The sequence below is a fragment of the Syngnathus floridae genome, chromosome 1, assembly GCF_059516105.1.
Source record: "Syngnathus floridae isolate MCC-2025c chromosome 1, RoL_Sflo_1.0, whole genome shotgun sequence".
Taxonomy (NCBI): Eukaryota; Metazoa; Chordata; class Actinopteri; order Syngnathiformes; family Syngnathidae; genus Syngnathus; species Syngnathus floridae.
The window spans coordinates 9081717-9103165 of NC_142413.1; the positions used below are offsets into that span (position 1 = coordinate 9081717).

The following is a 21449-nucleotide window of genomic DNA, read 5'->3' on the forward strand; positions in this document are numbered from 1 at the left end:
TGATGCTCATGTTTGTTTGTTGTTGCTTTTTTGCTAAATTAAGACTTATTTACATAACAAATCCAAACAAGAAATCACCCTCAGCGTAACTGTTTATCCCTTTCTAATCCACATGTAAAATTCTGGATTAGGTGTTGCTCCCAGTGCAACATTTGCTACTTCACAGACAATGCAGAGCTTCATCAGGCTGTCTAAATAAAGACGTAGCTTATCTAACATGTTTATTTAACTGTGTCTCAACCCGGCCCGTTGCTTCACCGCGCCAAGCCATTCCCAGCTGTTGTGTGCAGCAACTGCCGTTTGGTCACGTATTAAAACTTTGGCCGAATGTCTCTTTTTTTTTTTTAATGCAATACATACGAGTTGGTGCACGTCAGCACCTCTGTGGGTTTGATGAGGTTCCTAAAAGCCGTAATAAATGTACATCGAGCATTTTGGCATTTCTAGCTGACCTATGCCAAATGTTACAATGCTGGTTGTCATGATTGGTCTGATTTCTGATCTTAATTCATTTACCTCCTTATCTTACATAAAAAGCAAATTACGATTGACATTATTCAAAACTAATTTGTTTTTTCTCCTTCAGGAGTTTAAAATTTACTTTTCTGCTGATAATCATCCTGTGCTTTTCTGAAAAATAGATTCAAAGAGTCATACAACATAGCAACCAAAGTATTGGTGGAATTAGCTTCATGCTATTTTCATTCGCGTATGCTTGAGGCTGGGGCTTCTGCCATGATAAATCTATTAAGTACACAGGCCATATTTTAAGTAATGTTTTAGGATTCCTATTAGTCAGCCAGTTGTAAAGAACCTAAAGTTGCAATCTGTTGGCAAGCCTCTTAGATAATTTTTGCACGTTTTTGACGTGAGCACCACGTTTGTTAAAATTCACTCACAACTTCCTCTGAAATGTTTGGTGATGCTTTGAGGCCATTTTTTATTCCGTAAAATTCCGTTTTTTATTCTTGAACAGCGAGTCTCTCAGCCAAGATGTACCACTTTAAGACACATCTTTGACACCAATTACTACTTTCATGTTAGCTTTGTCACCATCTTGTGGAATCTTAGAGAATTACAGAAAGAGCAAAATACAGAAATATTGTGATCTTTTTTTAAGCAAGGTTAGGTTCCACAAAAGATGCAAATAGGTGAATAACACCGCAAACAGGAAATTGTTCACTGTACATTTCATATGTATGTATATCAATTTCAGCCGTTGTTTAAAAAAAAAAAAGGCGTTGAGTGAACCGCCGACGTGCAGATGTGCCTTGCCTTCAAAGCGATCGGCCATGCGTAAAGACAAGTCATTCCTGACAGGTCAAAATCTGCACTTTTGGCTCCCGCATGTGACTCAACACCTGCTGTGCAAACGCGGTGACATGAGTCAAGAAAGGCAACTGACAAGCCATTCAGTTGGCTGGGTGTCACATTTGCACTTGGAGCGGACACGGTTCGGCGGCAATTAAAACATAGGAGAGGTCAAAGGGATCTTCACACGCTCGATTTAAGAAGAGAAATTAAAAAATGTACAGTATGAGGTTATTTTGAAAATGCACAGATCATTTCAACAGGTAGATGAGATCAGAAAAAGAGTAACAGTGCCTGTGAAATGGAAGTAGGTGTTCATTACGGTGAGACAACGATGCAACAAATTTGGAGAAAGATAAGAGATTTTAATGATGCTTTTCTTCTGCCATCTTAACAAGCTCCAACTTGTGCCAATCAAACAGAAAGAGGTATTTGAAAGATTTTCTGTTGTTTAGGTTTGCTGATGGATGACAGGTTGTCATTTAAGTCGGAAGAATTGTCACAAACAATTCTCAGTCCAGAGATTTTTTTGGAGAGATGTGTGCTAATTCATTTTGCCGAGGCACCACTGTACATATTACAGATTGTACTTTTACTTGTACGAAAGGAGTTCAAACAGTAGGCCTCCTTTTGTTTTCACGTGTTTTTTTTTATTATTATTATTTTTTTTTTTTATTCAGGCTCCACTTTACAACAGCGCTCTCTAGCGTTCAACCACAGTAGATTTCAATTTTTCTTTGTCCCGCCTCCACTTTGACTCTATTGGCTCAAACCATTGGCGCCGTGACGCGTACTCTTCTGCATCTCCCATTGGCGCAGTGACGCGTCGGTCAAAGCGACGTACGGAAGTAAAACCCCCACACGGCACACAACAAAGATGGAGGGCGATATTTCAGACATGAACAGACCTCAAATGTATTTATTTGGTAAGCTCTAGCCTTCACAAAACGAATTGGTTTTGTATTTTCACCTGACGCACATAATAGGTTTACCTAAAAGACGCAGCTAGTGTAACACGCACATTTACCTTAACCTCAATTGTGATCTTTTGTTAGCTAGCCGGAGGATAAAGGACATAATATGGCAAGCAGGCTTACCTCATTTACTCCACGTTTTTGCAGACCTGCAGTGTGCACGCACGTAGTATTCGGTAATGTCCCGTCGCATGTCTTTCTCCAGGTTGTACCCTCAAATCGGACAAACGGGAGTACAAAGTTGACGTTGACGACGATGAAACGGAGCAACAATTGTCCCTCAAAGCGGTAAGGCGTCCTTCGAACGTGTAAATTGGCCTCGCCAAGTGTCAGAAAAACAACGGAAAGACAAAAACAACAACTTTTTCGTTCGTTCACAATATCTGACCTGAAGCTAAATACACACACGTGAATCCGCGTTAGCTTCGACTGGCGCCAATCTGGCATCTTTCTGTTAGTCACGTGATCATGGTTGGCTCACCTGGTCTTCAATTACATGGGTAAATCAAATTACTACATTTTGAAAGGAAACATGTTATGCTTCATTTCATCCTTCTCCTACACTGCCTAAAATTTTTGAGTGAGCTGTATGTTCCAGCTGACTTAGATTGAGACGCAACATAGCCATAGCTCACCCTAACCCGAACCCTAACCTATTGTTAACACATAATGGAAACGCCATAGACAGTGGCCAGGTGGCCAGGACAGGCCACAATTATTAATTTTTTCACAACTATTCATTAATATTCTTAGTGTGTAAGTAATCCCTCGTTTATCGCGGATAATTGGTTCCAAAAAACACCCGCGATAAGCGAAATCCGCGAAGTACGGTCACCAACAAGAACTACTGGGCAGGCTAACGAGTTAGCGGAAAGATGCTAATTTGCGATCGTGCGATGTAGTGAAACGCGAAGTAGCGAGGGATCACTGTATTTTCATGATGAACACAATTAAAGCGTGCACAGTGAGGTTGTGTATATGCACTAAATTGTGTTGTACGCTGAAACCTGCCACTGCATCAGGCTTGCCTGGGAGCTGAGGCTGAGGACAAGTTCCACATGGTGGAAGTGGAGGCCCTAACCTACGATGGAAAGGCCACAAAAGTACCGCTCGTTGTGCTGAAGCCATCCGTCTTGCCGTCTGTGAGTCAAAACTCCCCAAATCTGTGCTTACCTGCGTGTGTGTTGTGTCCTGTTACCGAAATTTAATAGGAATATCATCTGATTTTCCTAGATGGGTTTAGGCGGTTTTGAGATCACGCCGCCAGTTACATTACGCCTCCTGTCAGGTTCCGGGCCAGTACACATTAGTGGGCAGCATTTTGTCAGTGAGTATTAACGCATTATTATTTTTCACAGAATTTTTAAAAATGTATGTAACTTGAAGTGCTAAAGTTCAACATCTTCTTACTTCATTTCCTTTGTTCCGGACTGACAGAATAGTGTGTTTCTATTATTATTAAGGTTGTGGCTTATTATTCTGCATTTGAGAAAAAAAAGCGTGCTGAATCTGAATATAAACTAATTTGGCATTTTTGTTGTTTTGTAAGGTGTGAGGGATTCAGACAATGAAGAGGAAGAACATAACACGTCGCCGGTGAAGCGCCCCGCTGGGTTGATGATGGAGAAAAGGGTTTCACAGGTGGATGTCGCAGTTAATGTTTCAGTGGATGCTCATGAAATGTTCCAATTGTTTTTCTACTGACTTAAGCATGCTACTCGCATCCTGCCATTTCACTTCTGAACCTGGTGATTTCAAAACAATGAGGTGTGTAGGCAAAAAGGATCCAATTATACTGATTTCCATTTCATTTTCATGAAAGCTATTTATCTATTTCATACTAAAAATGTAACCGGGTTTCTCTATCTGTACCAGCAACATATGGTGACAGGCAGAATGATTAAATGCTCTTCAACTAGTTGGCAGAAGGTACAATTAACCTGTGTATCCACTTTTTGCCACTTGTGTAGCAGAATAATATCTTTGGGTCTCGCTGAACGACCCAAATGTCACACGGAGTCAGCAAATTGAAAACGAAATTATCCCGGCCAAACTCTATTGATTTGTAAATATTGAACAGGTTTTACATTTACGATTGTGATTGTCTCAAAATCACTCCAATCATTGCTGTGTCTCCCCAGCTTAAACACTTTATGGTTTGAATTTGAAAACTCAATTCGCTCGTTTGTTTTGCAGAAAAAGCTCAAAATGGACTCTGATGAAGACAGCGATGAAGATGATGATGAGTATGTTTGTCTCCCTACTGTTGATAATCTGGTCACCCAAGTTTATCAACCTCAAGCATTACATTACCTTTTGCTATGTTCTAGTGATGATGAAGACGACGACAGTGACGACGTCATGCCCCAGAAGAGCGTAAAAAAAGTAAGACTGAACAATTTGGCTCTGCTTTTTAGATGAATAATTATTTCTCTCATCACCAAATGGAAGAAAATGAGGCTTCATGTGTCAAAAGGACTTGTTAGTCCTTGGTTGTCCACTTGGTGTCAGCATAGGCAGAAGCTTCTACCTCTCTACCTTTTGCAACATTTCACTTGCCTCCTGCCCCGCCCACCACTTCTGCAACCATTGACCGTCCATTTTGCCCCCCCCCCCCCCCCCCCTCCATCTACGAGTTTTTCCATCCTGTTCCCGCTCTTGCCCACCTGTTTTTGAAGACTAAAACACAGGGTTCGCGTGGCGTAATGATCGGATTTCTCCTCTGTAATCTACGGGCGGGAATTCTCACCGTCTCACCAGCAGGACGGCACTATTTCATGACTACGCTCACACCCATGTGCACACCGTGTATGCAATCCATACAACCAAAGTGCAGTGGAACCTCCAAAGCTGAAAACTGATTTACTTCGAGGGTAGTAAATTATAACTCATATTAGGAAAATGATTTTTTATATTTCAATCATGCACTTGTTTCCTTCAGAATTTTCCTCCAAAACCTTGCTTTTGTGTCATATGGTCGTATTTTACCTCACTTGAAAAAAAATATTTTTAAGACACACACACCTAAATATGGCCAAAAGCTTGATTTTGAGTGAAATAGTTTTTACAAGTTTTATTATAAGTCACAACAACTTTTCCCAACCTTTTAAGCAGGTACTATTTTTAAAAAATATCTTTTAGGCATGTCTAACTTTTTTGCGTTAATTTTCAATGAAACCACACTTGGTGAAACAATAAGAAAAGTTGTAGATTTTAGCCTTTCCCATGTTTTAAAAGCCACACACCCCTCCAAGATCAGCACACACTTTCTCCCTTGCAAGCTTTAATATAACATTTTTATGAACAATTTGGTTGTATTTAACCTTTCCACTTATCTTTTTTAGCAAGTGGAAGCAATGCACCCCCTTCACAATGCAGACTCACTTGACGCACCCCCCTCACTCTCCCACGCACACGCCATAAATAAAGGCGTGTAATGAAAAATGAAAAGCTTGTAACTGAGAAATGTATTAGATCAGATTGTCATTCCACGTGTGACGTCGCAAACTTGTAGGGTGCTTGCACAAGCACACTTGCTCACTACCTTCTGAGCTGGAGTCTTGCAGGTTTTGCTGCCATCACACACAATGCTGCTTTGAAGTTTGGACTTTTGCTTTTTCGAAACTTCAAATTGTTGCACTTTGCAGGTTCCACTGTAGAGTTCAGTCTTAACACATGTACAATTTCTTTGCACTACTTTTTTTCTGCAAGCCTGCATATCTTTGGTCTTCTGTCATCCCACTGTTAATATAATTGCTTTTTCTTTCTTTTTTTTTTTTTATAAATCGTCTCTTGTGCTATTTCAGCCCCGCACCTGGCCCTCGCCTTTGAACACGTTTTGCGTGTCTTCACAATCACTTTCAAGTGTATGTGTGTGTGTGTCTGCAATCGGCCCAATTTCGGCAGGTGATTCCTCCTGGCTTTGACAAAACCACGCGGGTCCAAAAAGAAACGGTGCCAGGGCGAGAGATCAAAGCGGGGCAGATGCGCATACCTGCGACATGAGCGCCGATCCTCGCCTTGGGGTCGGATGACAGCTGAGCGTGTCTGTCACCTGTTGATTTATTCCGTTGTCTTCACCCGCCTACGTGACCCGAGCCCACGGCTTCACGCTCCTTGATAAGCAAATAAAGCAGATATCTTGATGATGGGTGAAACTGCATGTAAATAATCTAGACAATCAGCGAGTTACTTGATATTTTTGATTTTAAATTTTTCGTTCCACTTTCACAATGAATAAAATTGTGAAATTGTCTTTGAAGCCCGTTTGATGGATTTGCTTGATTTTAATGATCAGATTTAGTGACTGAGAAGTCTTCAATTTGATTGGTCTCAAATTTGTTGAATTCTTGACTGAGTTTTTACATTAGGTTAGCGGATTGCTGTTAATTGGCTAACTGTTAGCTCGTTTCCGTGTTAAGTGCTTGGGTGTTAGTCATAGAAAATTGTTTATGAATGTCATTTCTGAACCGCTTAGTCCCCACGGGGGTCGCGGGCGTGCTGGAGCCTATCCCAGCCGTCATCGGGCAGTAGGCGGGGGACACCCTGAACTGGTTGCCAGCCAATCGCAGGGCACACAGAGACAGACAACCAATCGCACTCACACTCACACCTAGGGACAATTTGGAGTCTCCAATCGGCCTACCAAGCATGTTTTTGGAATGTGGGAGGAAACCGGAGTGCCCGGAGAAAACCCACGCGGGCCCGGGGAGAACATGCAAACTCCACACGGGGAGGGTCGGAGGTGGAATCGAACCCGCACCCTCCTAACTGTGAGGCGGATGTGCTACCCAGTGCGCCACCGAGCCGCCTGTTTATGAATGTTTCCGCATTTATTTATTCAAGAAAGCTTCTGGCATCCAAACACTTGAAGGTCTTTCAGAATTTACTCGTTCTAGGTTAACAGCCACTGAGCCCAGTGTGTGCTATGGAATGCGCTGGCAATTTGCTTTTCTACATGGAACACCCAATAGAGCAAGACCCCAACTTTTCACAACTTCATAAGAGCTTGAGTGTTTTGGAAAGGTTTAAGGTAGTTGTCGAATATAGCGGCAATCCCAAACATGTAGCGCATTATGAGCACAGTGTTCCACCTTTAGCATGTTGGCTGTGTTACAATCTTTTTGAGTGTACCGCAGCTCATTTTGCAGCATGCATTGTTCCCTCGTCAATATTGAAACATGACAGGTGTGTTGTCATGACCGAAGCGTTCTCCGCTGTTCAAAACGTCTCGTAAATGCCGTCACTTGATCTTTCCAGAAGTATCGCTTCAGGAAATGACACGCATAATGGTGTTGTAGTCGTTATGTCAACACGGGCAATTACACTTGCAACCCGCTCCAAGGCGAGGAAAGCATTGGCGTTCGGGAAATGAGAGTTAGTAGATAATCGTGCGGGTAAATTCTATCAATAGAAACCTAAATGGAAGACCTCCGGTGCTTATTTTATTAGTTGCGCTCATTTATGTTTTCTTTCCCTTTATGATTTTTGTCCCCACCACCACCATAGGGCCCGGAAATATCAAAGAAGGCTAACAAAAGTTGGATGAAACAAAATGGCCCTGCGCAGAAACCATCAGGATCCGGCGCTAAACCACAGACTAAGGTACCTAGTCTTAATGACCATCTCCTTTCATTAACTAAATCTAATGAATGAAAATCAGTTTTACCCTACTTGTGCTCTGGAATGTGATAAGCGCATTGTAATTAGCGCAACCTGATGGTAAATTTCTAAAGGGGAATGTTTTGGGCGGTTGCCTCTCAAAGCCCAAATCTTGAACCCTGCCTCTTTCTTAAGCAAACACACCTGACCTCTAAAATGGTTTCCTGGGGCAAGGTTTAAACCCGTGACCCCCTGTCGCGACCCCTGCGTCTTGGGTTGCAGCCACCTTTTGATGCCCCCCGCCAGCCCACACGGCAACACGCAACACCAGGGGAATACAAATTGGCCGCCTTCCTCACACGTTTTGCATAGCATTTGATCAAACGGCTTTGACAGGAACAAAGATAAGGCGGTTCACCACAAAGACAAAACACCCAGGCCAATTGCTGCTTATCTGACCCCGAGTAAGGTTGTGATTTGTGTGAAACACCAAGAACATAACTCCCAAGGTGAGGAAAAGGGGGCTTTTGCTCCTCAGGAACTTTACCCCAGAACTGGCAAGAGACTTTGCCCCTTGGTTACCAAATTTTAACGGCATATACCAGAAACGTGGAATTTTTGGCACCATGATAAGAATTAAGCAATTCCAATTGGGCCTTGTGCTTGGTTTGGTCTTCATTGCAGTTTGGAATCCTCACGCGCTCTCTCGTCACGGTGAAAATGGTTGTTTGGTAGAGGTTGCTGTCGGGAAGCCCCAGATCCTTTTGGAAATCCATCCCGTGATTCCAAATTTTGAATCTAGCCACAGTAATGTCTCAAGAGCCCATGGCCAAAGGAAGTCCGTCACTTTGGTTTGAAATAGCTATGAGTTATGAGACAAACATCTGCTCAAGTTCTTTTCCAATTGCTTCCAAATTTCAACTATGTATATCAGAAAGATGGGTGACACTAAATTGCACAAAAAAAAAAAAGAATTGCCCGTGGATGGAACACGATGACAGTTTTATGATCGGCAATAAAACAACCAACTCCACATCACTCAATTTTTGCACAAAGGCGCAAGGGTCTGTTCATGGCACGCGATTTAAAATGATGTTCTCGAAGATATTCGGGCACCACACATTTTAGGTCTCTCTTCTGGGGATTATCCAAAAGTTGCCAAGACCGTCCGACCGGTTTGAGTCTTTGGCCCGTGGAGCTTCGCCTGTTTCTGTCGCTTCTCTTGTACCGACCGAACAACTGTTCGTTCTTGACAACCTCTTCACACCCCTCGCTTCCTGGACACACCTTCTCCCAATTGCTCTCATTACCAGCGTTTGATGTCTGGTGCAGCTTGCGCTTCCAGATGCCCCCGAGGAGCGAGGAAGAGGGCGTGAATGTCTGTTTTTTCTCTCCTAAACGCAGGTGACTGGTCATTAGATTGCCTCGTCAGATCCGCTGCCAGCACTGCAGTTCTCACCTCTCGCGGCCCAGCGTGTCGCTGCACCTTCTTGCGTAACTGGGCTTGTCATAAGAATCAACAAAGTCGCAGAGATCCAAAGTCCATTTTTCTTCCAGCTGGTTTTCTTTAGATTGATGAGTTTGGAGAAGTTATGCCTTAAAGCAGACGTCAGAGTTGTAAAGTCGTTAACCACTTTGCTCAGGCTTATCCCAGAGGGTGACTCATTGTTTTTAGCAGCTGATTGACATGTGTTAAAACAGGTGCCTATCTGGATAGCATTAAGTGTAAAGATTTTTTTTTTTATGTGGGTATGACTCGTCAGATTGGAACTAACGCGCATGAGAACCTTCAAACAGACCAACCCACTGAATGACATACATGACCCCCGTATCCAGAAACATTACATGACATCATTATGACAAAAGGACGAGTCCCCGCCTGCACTCCCAAGCAGCATTTGGAAGTGGTAACTTCTTCCTGGGACCACGAAGTTGCTTTAGTGCGACATTTCAATTGTGGATTTAAGAAAGCACCACTAACTGACATAGGTACGACACTGATGAGATCACAAACCCAAACATACGTGTCTTTTGAAGATTTTCATCCATGTTGTCCATGCCAAGTTGAAGCATAAATCATTTAATGCTCATAATTTATTTGCTGGCGTTTTCTTTGACTGATGTAGGCCTGCAGTAATTAATTGAATACATCAATTCTAAAGGTTGAAGCAAAAGTCTTGCCTTAAATCTCTGTATTTTCCCCACACTTGGTCAAAATAATGTGCAGCCTCAAAGAACATATGCAGGTTGTTCAATTAATCACAGTTAAGAGCAGAAATTGCTTGTGTGCTTGATTTGAAGTTTTAATCTACGCGAATTCCCAGGGGGGAAATTTGTTTGGCAATCAGAACAACCAGTACAGCTATTGAAGACCAGACATGCTTTGCCTCTTGCCTTGGTTGCTTTTAGCCTCCTATTTGTAAAGGATTGCGGACTGTTCTGGTTGATTGAGGTCTGTTAACATGCGCACAGCTTGATGAACCAGGGTTGATTTCACACACAATTTATCAGTGATTGCGCTCACTTGCTCTTGTTGAGCCACAGCTCCTCAGGACTACGTGGGTTTGCGGAGCTCTCGTCGTCAAGCTAACCCCCCAGGGCAAACTTGATGAGCAAAGGTGTTGCAAAAACATGTGTTTGCTTTGGATTGAAGGCGACAGATTGCGTCAAATGAGTGTGCTTGTGATTAAGTTCCATGTCTTGTGGCATCTGTAATCAGCGTCTGGACCAGATGATAAAGCTCGTGTGTTTATCAGCTGTTTTAGGTCTACAGCTGGCCTTTGGTGCTGGCTTATGTGGAGAGCTGCCTGTAAATAATAAATGTAGTGGATTTGGCTGGCCGGCAGCCAGCGGCATATGTGCTCTTTGTCTGTAGCGGGGCACTTGTGCGCCAAGTTTTTCTTTTCATTTCGACCTTTTGATGTAGGCTGTAAAATACAGGTCTCGCGGAGAAAGCGACAGATGACAATATTTTTTAAACATTGACTAATCTTCCAAATCTGATGTCTTATCATATTCCTGAGATTAGTCCATGTTTTCAACTGTGTAGAATGACTTTATTCTCAAAGAGAGACAATGCTGTCTTGCACAAATGACGTGACGGTTTTTCCGGCCAGAAAAAATCCGGAGAACTGAACTGAGGTCTAACGCCGTATCTCCCCAGTTTCTATCCTGCACAGTTTGATCAAATTCACCATACAGTGCTGTCAAGTTGGATGAGAGAAAAATCAGGTGTTTGCACTCGCAGCTCTGGCTCTACCAGTGACAGAAAAATGTCTTGGACCGGGGCAAGACCGCACCATTAAAGCCAATCATGGGGAGTTTTCTTCTCAAGCAAAGCCCAATTGCGGTTGAAAACAGACTCTCTAACCTAATGGAAGAGTTACTTTACAATTAAAGTCACGTCTTAAACAATCGTCCGGCATACTCCGTCTTCTTACACTACATCTGCATGGGTCCAAGAATACAAAACTAAGACTGTTGTGGATGAGAATAAGTGTCAGCATTGCTGGCTTCAGCTGTTCAGATTTGACACGAGTCTTTAAATATTCCACAGGACTGGCAGCAAATAAGGAGAGCAGCAAAGTAAAGATCCATCTTTGTTGTCAGAATGCTATGGCCAATACTCACAAGCAACATGTGAGTAATATTAAAAACTTGTTCCATATCGCAAAATGGAACAACATTAAGACACTTTGCCTTGACTACCAAAAAATCTTGAGGCATTAAATATTGAGCATCAGGTGACCATGATGTCAATGATGCTTTTTCTCCTGCCTATTGCAGACTGATCCACAGAAATGAAAACCAAAGCACAACATGACTGGCCTGGACTGTGCTTGTCCCCTTCCATGAGTATCTTCTCGCTTCCTCCAAACATGTCTCTGGCTAGCGACGAAACCCTGCAATTTCTTGGGATTCCACGCTGCCTTGGCGTGCAGGGACAAGCTCGTTGGCTTGTGTAACATCCATTCGCATCCAGTATGCTGCTTGTGTGCGTGCGTGCGTGCGTGCGTTCAGACACACTCTGGACGCACTTGTTAGACTGTGAAAGCTGCAGTCTTCATTCCTTGTGATAGTGTCTATGAGCTCAGCGAAGACTCAAGGTATTGAACGGAAAGGCATGTCCTAAAAAAAAAAAAGGACGTACTTAAACACACATGTTGCTCGTTGGCACGTGTCTTTCATTTCTGCGGATTTGCCATTGAAGGAAACTTCAACAACTGAAACGACAGGGCTCGCCCTCCCCGACTCGCAAGTAATAATTTGTACCTGATGTATTAAATTTAAAAAAAAAAATAAAAAGACGCTGTAATTAGGGTACATTTTGTCGTCCCTTGTCATTCTTTTATCTCCGTCCAGCTGCTTACTCATGCCAAGGCTATAAACACAGGCCAGACGAAATAGGTCACGATTGGGGCTGAAGCGCAAGCTGTTCTGCGATGCTCATAATATCAATCCATCACCGCTCAATCCTCTATTTTATACATCATAAGCAGCTCAGATGGCATCCAAATCGTATAGAAATAAAGAAGAAATAGTGCTCTTATATGTAATCTTTTGAATCTCCAGCTCTGTAAATCTCTATCTGACATCCCAATCAGCCTGTTATCTGGACAATATATTTTTTCCAGACACCTGTTCCAGGAAAAGACAAAGCGCAGGCCGGCCCGTCAAAAGCTCTGTCTTTGGCCGAGATAAAGAGCAAGTTGTCGACGGCAGCCAAAGAGGTACCGCCCGCAAATCGCCGCTCTTAATTGAGTGTCTGCCGCATGGCCGACTCGCTGATTTACTGTCTTCTCGCATCAGGGGAGACCGCTGCCCAAGACGGAGCAGAAGTTTGAGAACTTTGTCAAGAGTTCCTTCAAAGTCTCAGACAAACAAGTAAGTAGCTGTGACACATTTGATGTATTTTTATGGGTGATGTATTTACTGACTGCACATGGGTTTAGACTCCACAGCCAACTGAGAGTGCTTTTAAATTTTTTTTTTTTTTTGCACAATTTTAGCCTCAGACCATGTGTTGTGTATTTTTTTTGTTCCTCTGATTGATGCATAGCCACAAGAGTTGTTTACTGACCGGTACCGACGAATATATCAAGTCTGCCTTTCATAGCCATCCGATGAAGATGTCAGGACTGTAATCTGAATGTACAATAGATTTAAATAGTCTACACCTCTGCCCTTCCCCTGCTGATAGCTCGGTGAAATCTCCCTGAAGCTCTTTGCATTCCAAATGTCAGGAAAAGCATACCAGAACATCTGAACTTTATTTGGGTTTAATCAAAGGCTCTTTAAATTGTGGTATATGTGCAGTTATTAGAAGGTGTGCAAACTTGGGCAACCACATTATTTTTGGATTTTTTTGTTTTTGCGATTGGGTTGTACAGGTATAGGTCACATTGATGGTGGGAAAAGTCTGGAATTATTCATCTTGGTCTTTTTTCCACAAGGAAGAAGAAAGCTTGACCCCAAACTATTTGCCGCTACTCTAAATAATGGGCCGGTGTTGATACAAGCTATCAGTGCTGAGCCAATATAATTTTGTAATTTAATGGTATCGGGTTCTCGCGGAGGCTTCTGATAGAAAACATCAATACTTAAGGCAAAAAGATATTGTGTAAGTCCTTTTTTTGGCAGTAGCTGGTGCTATATTGCTGCATCTGTGAATCATCTGAGTCAGACAGAAGTATCTTGGTAATTTTTTTTTATCATTCTGTAAAATGAAATTTTATAAATCAAAAGTACCAGGCGTAACAGTACTCTGTAACGATAAGCACTCAAAGTTCCTTGGTAAGAAATTATAATTTACTATGTGTGGGGTCCCTACAGCCAAAAGGTTTGAGATTTGCTTGTACTAAATCTTGAGCTATCTACTGAAGTCTTGCATTTCGTCAAGCATGGCAGTGGTTGGAAGTTGTATTTTTTTTCCAGGAAATGTTGTAAATCGTGTGACCTTGGTGCCATTCAAGAGCTCGCTGCCTCAACATTGGTAGCTGGCCGGTTTGCTCGGGCTCTTGGCAGTTGCGGGGTCAAGAGCCCTTTGGCTTCATTTTAAGCCTGAAGAGCTCTTGGCCATGATGGAGTCACAGGAATGCGCCATTGTTCTTCACACGGTTGACATCCATTATGCTCTTCAGTCAGCTTCACACACACACGCAGACATCTCTTCAAGACTCCATGTTCTCTTTGAATTATATCCATTTTGTATCAGCGGGCCCAGTCCGAGTTGAGGCGGAATGGGAGTACACCTGCCAAGACCGACTCTTTCCCAGTGATTTAATGGAGTGCGTGTCTTTTGTAGCCTTAATGAAGGCACTGGTGGTATGCAGATGGTACCAGTCTCACGTTCATATTCAAGGCCTTTGACCAGCCCAGTGAAGAATCTAAATCTTCTCCACTGCTTTCTTGTCATTTTAGTGGCAAAACAACAGTCCATTGCCTTTTATTTGGCAGTGTGTAAATGAATCACTCAGAGAAGCTTCTAAGACTTCTGCAAAGTGTCAGATAGCAGTAATGTATTCAAGACTGTTTGGACATTTATTATTTACGGCCTTGAAATTGGTTCTTTTCATCATTGTTTTTCTGAAGAAAACTGAATTGCATTTTGAGGCCTTTCCCATTCTTAAAGACACCCATGTTTCAAATCATCTATTCCCATCAAAATTTGTGGAAATGCAATTAATTTGTTCGGGGCCCCGACCAAAAAAATCTGAATTCATTGTTTTCTTTTTCCTTTTGTAAAAAAAATGCACTCACATCATGGTCCTTTCTTCTTCTTCTTCTTCTTCTTCTACTTTTTTCTTCTTCCTCTTTCTTCTTCTCACATACATATATATATAAAATACCTAGTGAGGATAAACAATTCAGAAAATAAATGGATGGTGGAATAATAACTTGCATGGGCGAAGCACCACAATAACATCAAACACGAAACAAACACCGTAACGCGGCTTTTTTTTTTTTTTTAACTGCCATTTTGGTTAACTTCCAGGTCTCCTTCAAAAGCGAACTTGTCCAAAAGATTTTCTCAGATTGCAACCACGTTTCAACCACGTATACAAGACAGATGAGCAACGCTACACGTAGACTTCGCCATTGCGTGTGTGTAGAGTTAAGCTGGAAAACCATGTAGTGTCGAGAGCAGGTGAAAAGCCCTTTCAAGTAGCGAGGGCCCGGCTGGTGCCAGTGCTGGTCTGGGGTGGGATAGGGTGGAGTTGGTGGGGAGAGCTCTTGTTGATCCCGAGAAACATCTGTGCAAATGCTTTGGTTTCATCAGCTCGGGCTGAGATTTGTCAGACCTGAAGCACCTACTCATATACTCTGGTATGTACTACTGCCCCCACCCAAACCCCGGTCGCTCCTCAACAGCCACGAGCTGAAGTCCCACTGCCGAGACGCACAAAAACATGTTCGGAAAAGTGAGTCATGTTTCTCACGCTTGTCTTTCTCTGCGCTTTTCCCCTGTCTTGCCTGTCAACCACAGGTGGTCAAGGACCTGTGGGGTTTCCTGAAGACCCTGAAGATGGAGAAGAAGTAGACGACTTCACCACTTGAAACGCATTTCTCCGTTTTTGCATCCGTCGGGCAATTTTAAAGGCACAGTCTGCAAGCTTTCCGACTTGGCCTCGTCGTAATAGCGTACGACTCGGACGCGTGGCAGCACTATTTTGCTCGGAACACATTTAGCAGAAGCGTGCTTTCGCCATATGCGGAAGCCGCCCCTCTCGTCAGTCTGCACCACCTGTAGCGGAGCAAAGTGACAGCGCGGCCAGTTCAGACCTGCAGACGTGCCGCTTCCCGCATTAAATAAACAGCTACGCTAGCACGCGAGACACCTGCCGAGTTTACGCTTGCAGCGAGTGTATTCAGTAGTAGGTTATCAGGAGAATTGACGTGGTAAAGGCTGGTTCTTGACTTGATTTTCTGTTCATAACTTTTCATCCCTTATTTCAATCGACACAGTAAATACTCAAATCGCCACCACGTATGTATCCACAAATAGTGTCTCTGTAGGTGCCGCTGTTTCGGTTAGCAACAGAGCCACACCAGCGGCTCCCCTACTCGTTTCAGCTTCAGGGAGGTTCCTACCTGGCAATCTTTCTGATTTGGAATCGTAAATATCGAACATGATTAGACTGACAGCCCCTCTGTTTGCTGAGCAGATCAGTGACGAAAGAAATCACTCCTCAAATAACCCACCCCACAGAATAATCAAATATATGAGGAATTCCAGTTTTGACTCCTCCTCTGAAACTAATATGGTATCAATGTGTACATTTTGCAGTGATTTGTAGTTTTTTTTTTTCCCAACCACGAACTGAAACTCATCTTTTTTCGACACATTTTTTAAGACAAAAAAATCTTTGAGTTTGAAGTTAACACAAAAGGGTGTAAATCCTACAACAGTAGCTATAAAAAGGCAAAGCACCTGCAGATGTCACATTTATTGCATGCAGGTGCTCTGAGATATTTAATTATGTGCATGCTGAGATTGGCATCTCGCTTTACTCGCGTGTTACGCCGAAGACTGACTGCGGAAGCTCCGCACTTCGGCAGCGCCGCGCGTCCCTGCCAGACGCAATCATGATAATGCAATAGGAAAGAAATATTGCAGAATGTGCCTTTAAATGTTTTTGCTCCAAACTGAGCTACGTCCCATTTTTCTGTGAATGACATATTTTTGTTGCTTTACATTTTTCTACATGCTTGTACAGTTTTTGTGTATTTTAGCTCCGAAGTCACGGTTTAGATCCCTGAAGTTCTAAAATCTATTAACTGGCCAAAAAGGATTTTAAATAGAAACAAACATATTCTGCAAATAGCCTAGCATATCTTTCTTTTTCACATGTGTGAATCCATTTTTTTTTTCACATTTGATGTTCTTCCAGGGAAACACCTGGTGCTCATAGAGCTTGTTTTTTTTTTCTATACTTTTTCTCAACATATTTGATACATACACCATTTTGCTTTTATGTCAGATAGCTTCATACAGCGGAATCGTCTGATGTTCCAATAGCTTGATTGTCGAGAACATCCACACACACTTCTTACAGGATCAAAAGAAAATCGCCATTTGTGTCCTTACTGCGCTTGTGTTGTTAAACACATAAGAATATCTGCCCAAGTACCAAAAGGGTATCTCAACTGCTGGAAAAAAAACCCCACATAGGACTAGCTAGAGGTGGGCTAACTGTTAGATTGTCTCATAACTACATTGGTTTCGAAATCTGGCTTGGAATCTTGAGTACCGAACAGATTTAACATCTACGATTATTAACCGTCGACCATTTTCTGAGCAAAGGCATCCTGATTATCTTTGTGTAGTATATAATTCATAAGACACGTTATGTAATCATTTATGTCTAGCAACAGCACGAGTTGCGTCTTAATTGACTACATTTCCGGTCTAATTAGATTACTTACCGAGCTGATCGTGGAGGAAAAAGGTCAATCTTCACACATCCCGCACCGTTTGATAAAGTCGCTCAGGATAATCTTTCAGACTTTCAGAATCAGGCATTTGGTTACTTTGATCACAAGAGAGAAAATGCTCGATGGCCCCCATCGTCATTATGCATGTATCCCGCTTAAGAAATAATATCAATATGAGCTCTATAAAACCAACACAGATGTGTTTACTTAAAAAAAAAAAAAAACACCACATCATTAGTCGCAGCGGTACATTTACAAGTTAGCCATTGTATATTTTAATGTACCTGCTAATGGGAGAATCCTATGATTAAACGAGATTGTCCTCTTTACTACCGCACGATCATGAGGGATTCATCAGAGTATGACATGAGTCAAAAATGATGTCACCCCGACTGAAAGTACACAAGGCGCTGTAATTGTTTGCACTCTTGAATGTCTCGACGGCTACAAGCGTGCTCTCAATCTGCGCTTATTATGTGTTTACGGCGCCGTATAATACCTTTTTACGAGCCAAGTGTTGGCACTGGGATGCCATCTTTAACGATTCGCGTCAATCCCTTAATCATTACGTATTTTGTCTGATCAAATAGTTATTGCAGCCTTCTTAATTATCGAATTCTAAATAGATTGCAGCCCTCTTAATTATCGAATTCTAAATAGATATAGTAGCCAAGTCTCACTTTAGGCCATTTTTGGTAGAGTTGAGTGAAAGAATTACGTAGTTGCTTTTATCAATTTAATTACCTGCTTTTCTAAAAGTAGTGATTGTGTGTGTACGGCAGCTCAATAAAATGTGTTTGATGATAATACTCAACCCACATTTGTGTTAATTGTTCTTTTATATCGGTGCTAGCTTTTTTAATACTTGCAGTAGATTTCCTTATTCTTAATCTTCTTTATGAAACCTGCTCCATCAAATTAAATTGATAATTTAGTAACATTTACCATCATGTCATGTCTACTTTTATTCCATCCATACAGCTTTCAATAAAAAGATCAGAATCGTCCTTTGGGGAATATTGCTAAATATTGTGGAAAAAAAGGGCAATACTGAGAAGCCCTTCCTTAGTGACAACACCCCTGGCACTGTTGCCGCACTTATTTTATTGTTTGAACTATGATCCAAAAGTAATCTTTGATTCTTTTATATTTTTCGTCTGTAACATTCTTTTACTGTCTATTGTACCCGATTTTCTTCCAATAAATTAATTTTTGCGCTGTTACTAAATTATCACAGAGTTGCTGGATCGTGATAGCATCGCCTCAGGAGTTACTCTGCAATTAATTAAAAAGTGAGTACTTTTACTTGTTTTTTTTTTTTGTTTACATTGGTTACATTCTCAGTGACAACTTGCAATGCTCAGAAAAGCTGCGAGTGATATTTTGAGTCCAGTTTAGTGAACAGTATTTCTTTAAGGATGAAAATGAAATGATATCAATTTGGAAATCTACCAGCTTTGGAGGTCTCACTTCAAATCCTTTCTGGCTCAATATTAGAGATCATTTCATGATAGTAGTGTGGATTAGATAAGGTGGAGCTTTAATTACCTGTAACATATGCCCAAAGAAAGTCGTCATTAAAGTCTTAAGCAACTTAAAAAAAATGTATTTGTATTATTGATTTATTGTTTGTCTTTTAATTCATTAGATGTGTCGATTTGACGCATTCCATCAAGAGGTCAGTTTAACTTTTTGTTTTCCACAATTCTAAGTGGGAAAATTGTCCTCATGTTTGGCATCCATCTTTGTCATGAGCTTTTCAAGATGCACCCCCACCACTGGATGGCACTGAAGTTCTTGCCTTTTTGATGAAACAAATTGATTACCTTGAAGTGTGACTCAGGCATGACTTCACTCCCAGGCCCAGCTGAACCTCTTTTGCCCCCCAGCCATGAGGAAGTGATGCAGCGGTGGGATGACGCACAGCGTCGTCCGCCAAAACGGAGACGGATCGTGCATGAAGCACGTGGAAATCCACCCGGCGCACGCCTCCTTTCTTGTGGTTGACTCGGAATTCAGCAGCCCCGAGGTACAGACACAAGGTTTGTGATGTGGCGTGCGCAGTTCTTGAGCGGAACTGCAATTAAGATGTGGTATAACTACAACAATAGCAACGATAACGGGAAAACGTCATGTTATCAATTCCACTTGAGGAATTTAAGTGTGGCGCCAGGAAATTTCAGCCAAATTTCCCACAAGATGGCCGACTTCATGTTCAGGCATGGTTTCTTGTCATGGCCTAATAGTTTGGTGCATAGTTTGGTGCGGGGGACATTTTTATTTCGGTTCAGAGTATGCAAGCAAGTCTTGATCATATTTGGAGATTATAGTTGTGATTGAACTATCAATATTTTGCAGTGGGCTCTATCTAGGGAAGTTGCTGTACTTTAGTTTGATTTAGGAAAGATTGCGGCGCTTTGACTGGAGACCCACTTGACCGAACCTCATGACCTTACAATCCACCAAAATGTAGCGACTCAAAGTCAACCCTTGGGGCTACTGGATGAGGATTCAAAGCATCTAACCTTCAATGTTAGCACAGCTTGTAGCAACTAGTATAAATTAGGCCACCAAATGCGCCTGCCAAGAACGTCGCAGTACGCATGCTTCCCCTCAGACGTCCTGGATGTGTCAGCATGCGCTTCTCAAAAGAGCAGGCATTCTTTTGCATGAACCCAAGGTGCACATTATGCAACCTCATCCCACTCTGTTCTTTCAGAATGTCTTTTGGGAATGTGAACAGCACTTTCAGAATGCCTCTACTCGCAAAAACCCAGCCTGCATTTTTATAATTCCATTTTTGATACCTAAAAGCGACCGACTCTCGCTTGTCTGTTGTTATTTCACAACATGGAGAATATGTGAAAAAAGGAAATTGGTATAGAAAATTGATAAATGGATGTGTTCAATTTATTATTTTTTTCCTTTGATCAGTGATTCGGTCATTTGAATTTGCACCCAGTAGGTAGAGTTTGGAATCGGGTTCAAATCCCAGCTGCGACCCCTGACATCCTGGTGTACTAGAAATGTGAAGCTTTGGGAAAAACATTTTATTTTGCCCATTTTGTGTTGACTTAGTAGACTTTCCCCCCCAAAGTAAGTATGAAATGCAGTTTCCAAATGATAATTTGATGTATTATATACATGAGCAGATGTACTCTGCCACATCTGCACGCCTAGTCTTAGGGAAAACAGGCTGCACAACAGCAGGTGTTGTCAACATGTGTTAACACAAGCTTATTATAGTTCTGTGGCTCTGACATGTGGTCAGTACTGTAAGGCTGCAAAGTGTTGTTTTGATGATGCGGCGGACTGGAACGCAACTTGGTGTTAGCCCTTCAAACACATGTGTTGGAGCAGGGGGGGAAAAAAAGAAGCGTAGTATCCTTTTTGAATTGCCTGCCGAGTTTACACTTTGGCGGCCCCCAGTGGCAGCGACGTCTTTGACTTGCGTGAAAAGTGGAAACTTTGCAATCCAACACTTGGGTGCTGCTCCACCTTTCTTTTGTTTGAATTCCGATTTTTCACATGAAAACATAACGTCGACTTCCGAGAATCTTTAACATCGGTGCAACCGATGTTTTGAAGTGCAAGTGTAAGAAGTATTTAGGGATGTGGCAAAAAAGTGTGCCTAATCCACAGACATCTTTGGTATTGGCAGCTTGATACTTCTTCAAGTGTGGTCTGTAAACCCCCTGCTTCCCCTACCGCATGCTCCTATCCCTCCCATGTCGATTGTTTTGACCTTTGCTCTGAGGAAATAAGGCCATCTGCGCTTGATGTGACAGGCAGGCGCATCACCTGGATACCAGCAAAAATAAACCAGCGAGAGAGGGAGTGTGGAAGACAGTGGAACAGTCAAGCTCTCACAGAAGCTTTCCAAATGGAACAAAGGCTTTGGCCTGAGGGGGAAAAAAGTGATCACGTTGGTATGTTTACATTAGCGCAAAGGGAAGCCGTCATTGTCATCACCAGACATTTTCTGACTGTATTCATCTACTTCCCTCCATGCACAGGGCCTCCCAAAAAAGACATAAAAATATTTCATCTGACACTTTGTAAACGTATTTGTGAACAAATAATACAAGCGGTAACGATACGAAATGTCTTCCCAGCTAGCTGGTGCTA

The 21449-nt window shown here is 42.2% G+C and overlaps 2 protein-coding genes across 3 annotated transcripts in view; one reads left to right on the plus strand and one right to left on the minus strand.

The window, feature by feature from the left end:
- adad1 (adenosine deaminase domain containing 1 (testis-specific)) overlaps positions 1-2728 on the minus strand; it is a 62167-nt gene extending 59439 nt beyond the window's left edge. The window contains exon 1 of the mRNA XM_088386129.1: positions 2409-2728. The gene's annotated coding sequence lies outside the window, so the exon portion shown is untranslated. The remainder of the gene's footprint in view (positions 1-2408) is intronic.
- npm1b (nucleophosmin 1b) lies at positions 2082-18135 on the plus strand. 2 transcript variants are annotated; one of them, XM_088386711.1, is made up of 11 exons: positions 2082-2237; positions 2491-2573; positions 3308-3427; positions 3519-3612; positions 3835-3926; positions 4482-4531; positions 4616-4670; positions 7794-7889; positions 12521-12616; positions 12696-12770; positions 15373-18135. In XM_088386711.1, the coding sequence occupies exons 1-11, from the start codon at positions 2189-2191 to the stop codon at positions 15424-15426; spliced, it is 864 nt and encodes a 287-aa protein (XP_088242837.1). In that variant the 5' UTR covers positions 2082-2188; the 3' UTR covers positions 15427-18135. The 2 variants fall into 2 exon arrangements, with proteins under 2 accessions (XP_088242837.1, XP_088242911.1); XM_088386785.1 differs by lacking the exon at positions 7794-7889.
- The last annotated feature ends 3314 nt before the right edge of the window (positions 18136-21449 follow it).

What these genes read in the sequence shown, in the direction of transcription:
- npm1b (XM_088386711.1), top strand. Translation starts at nt 2,189, where the DNA reads ATGGAGGGCGATATTTCAGACATGAACAGACCTCAAATGTATTTATTT. An exon ending in AACAATTGTCCCTCAAAGCG is followed by an intron (nt 2,574 to 3,307) that starts GTAAGGCGTCCT and finishes CCACTGCATCAG; the next exon opens with GCTTGCCTGGGAGCTGAGGC. An exon ending in AGCGATGAAGATGATGATGA is followed by an intron (nt 4,532 to 4,615) that starts GTATGTTTGTCT and finishes GCTATGTTCTAG; the next exon opens with TGATGATGAAGACGACGACA.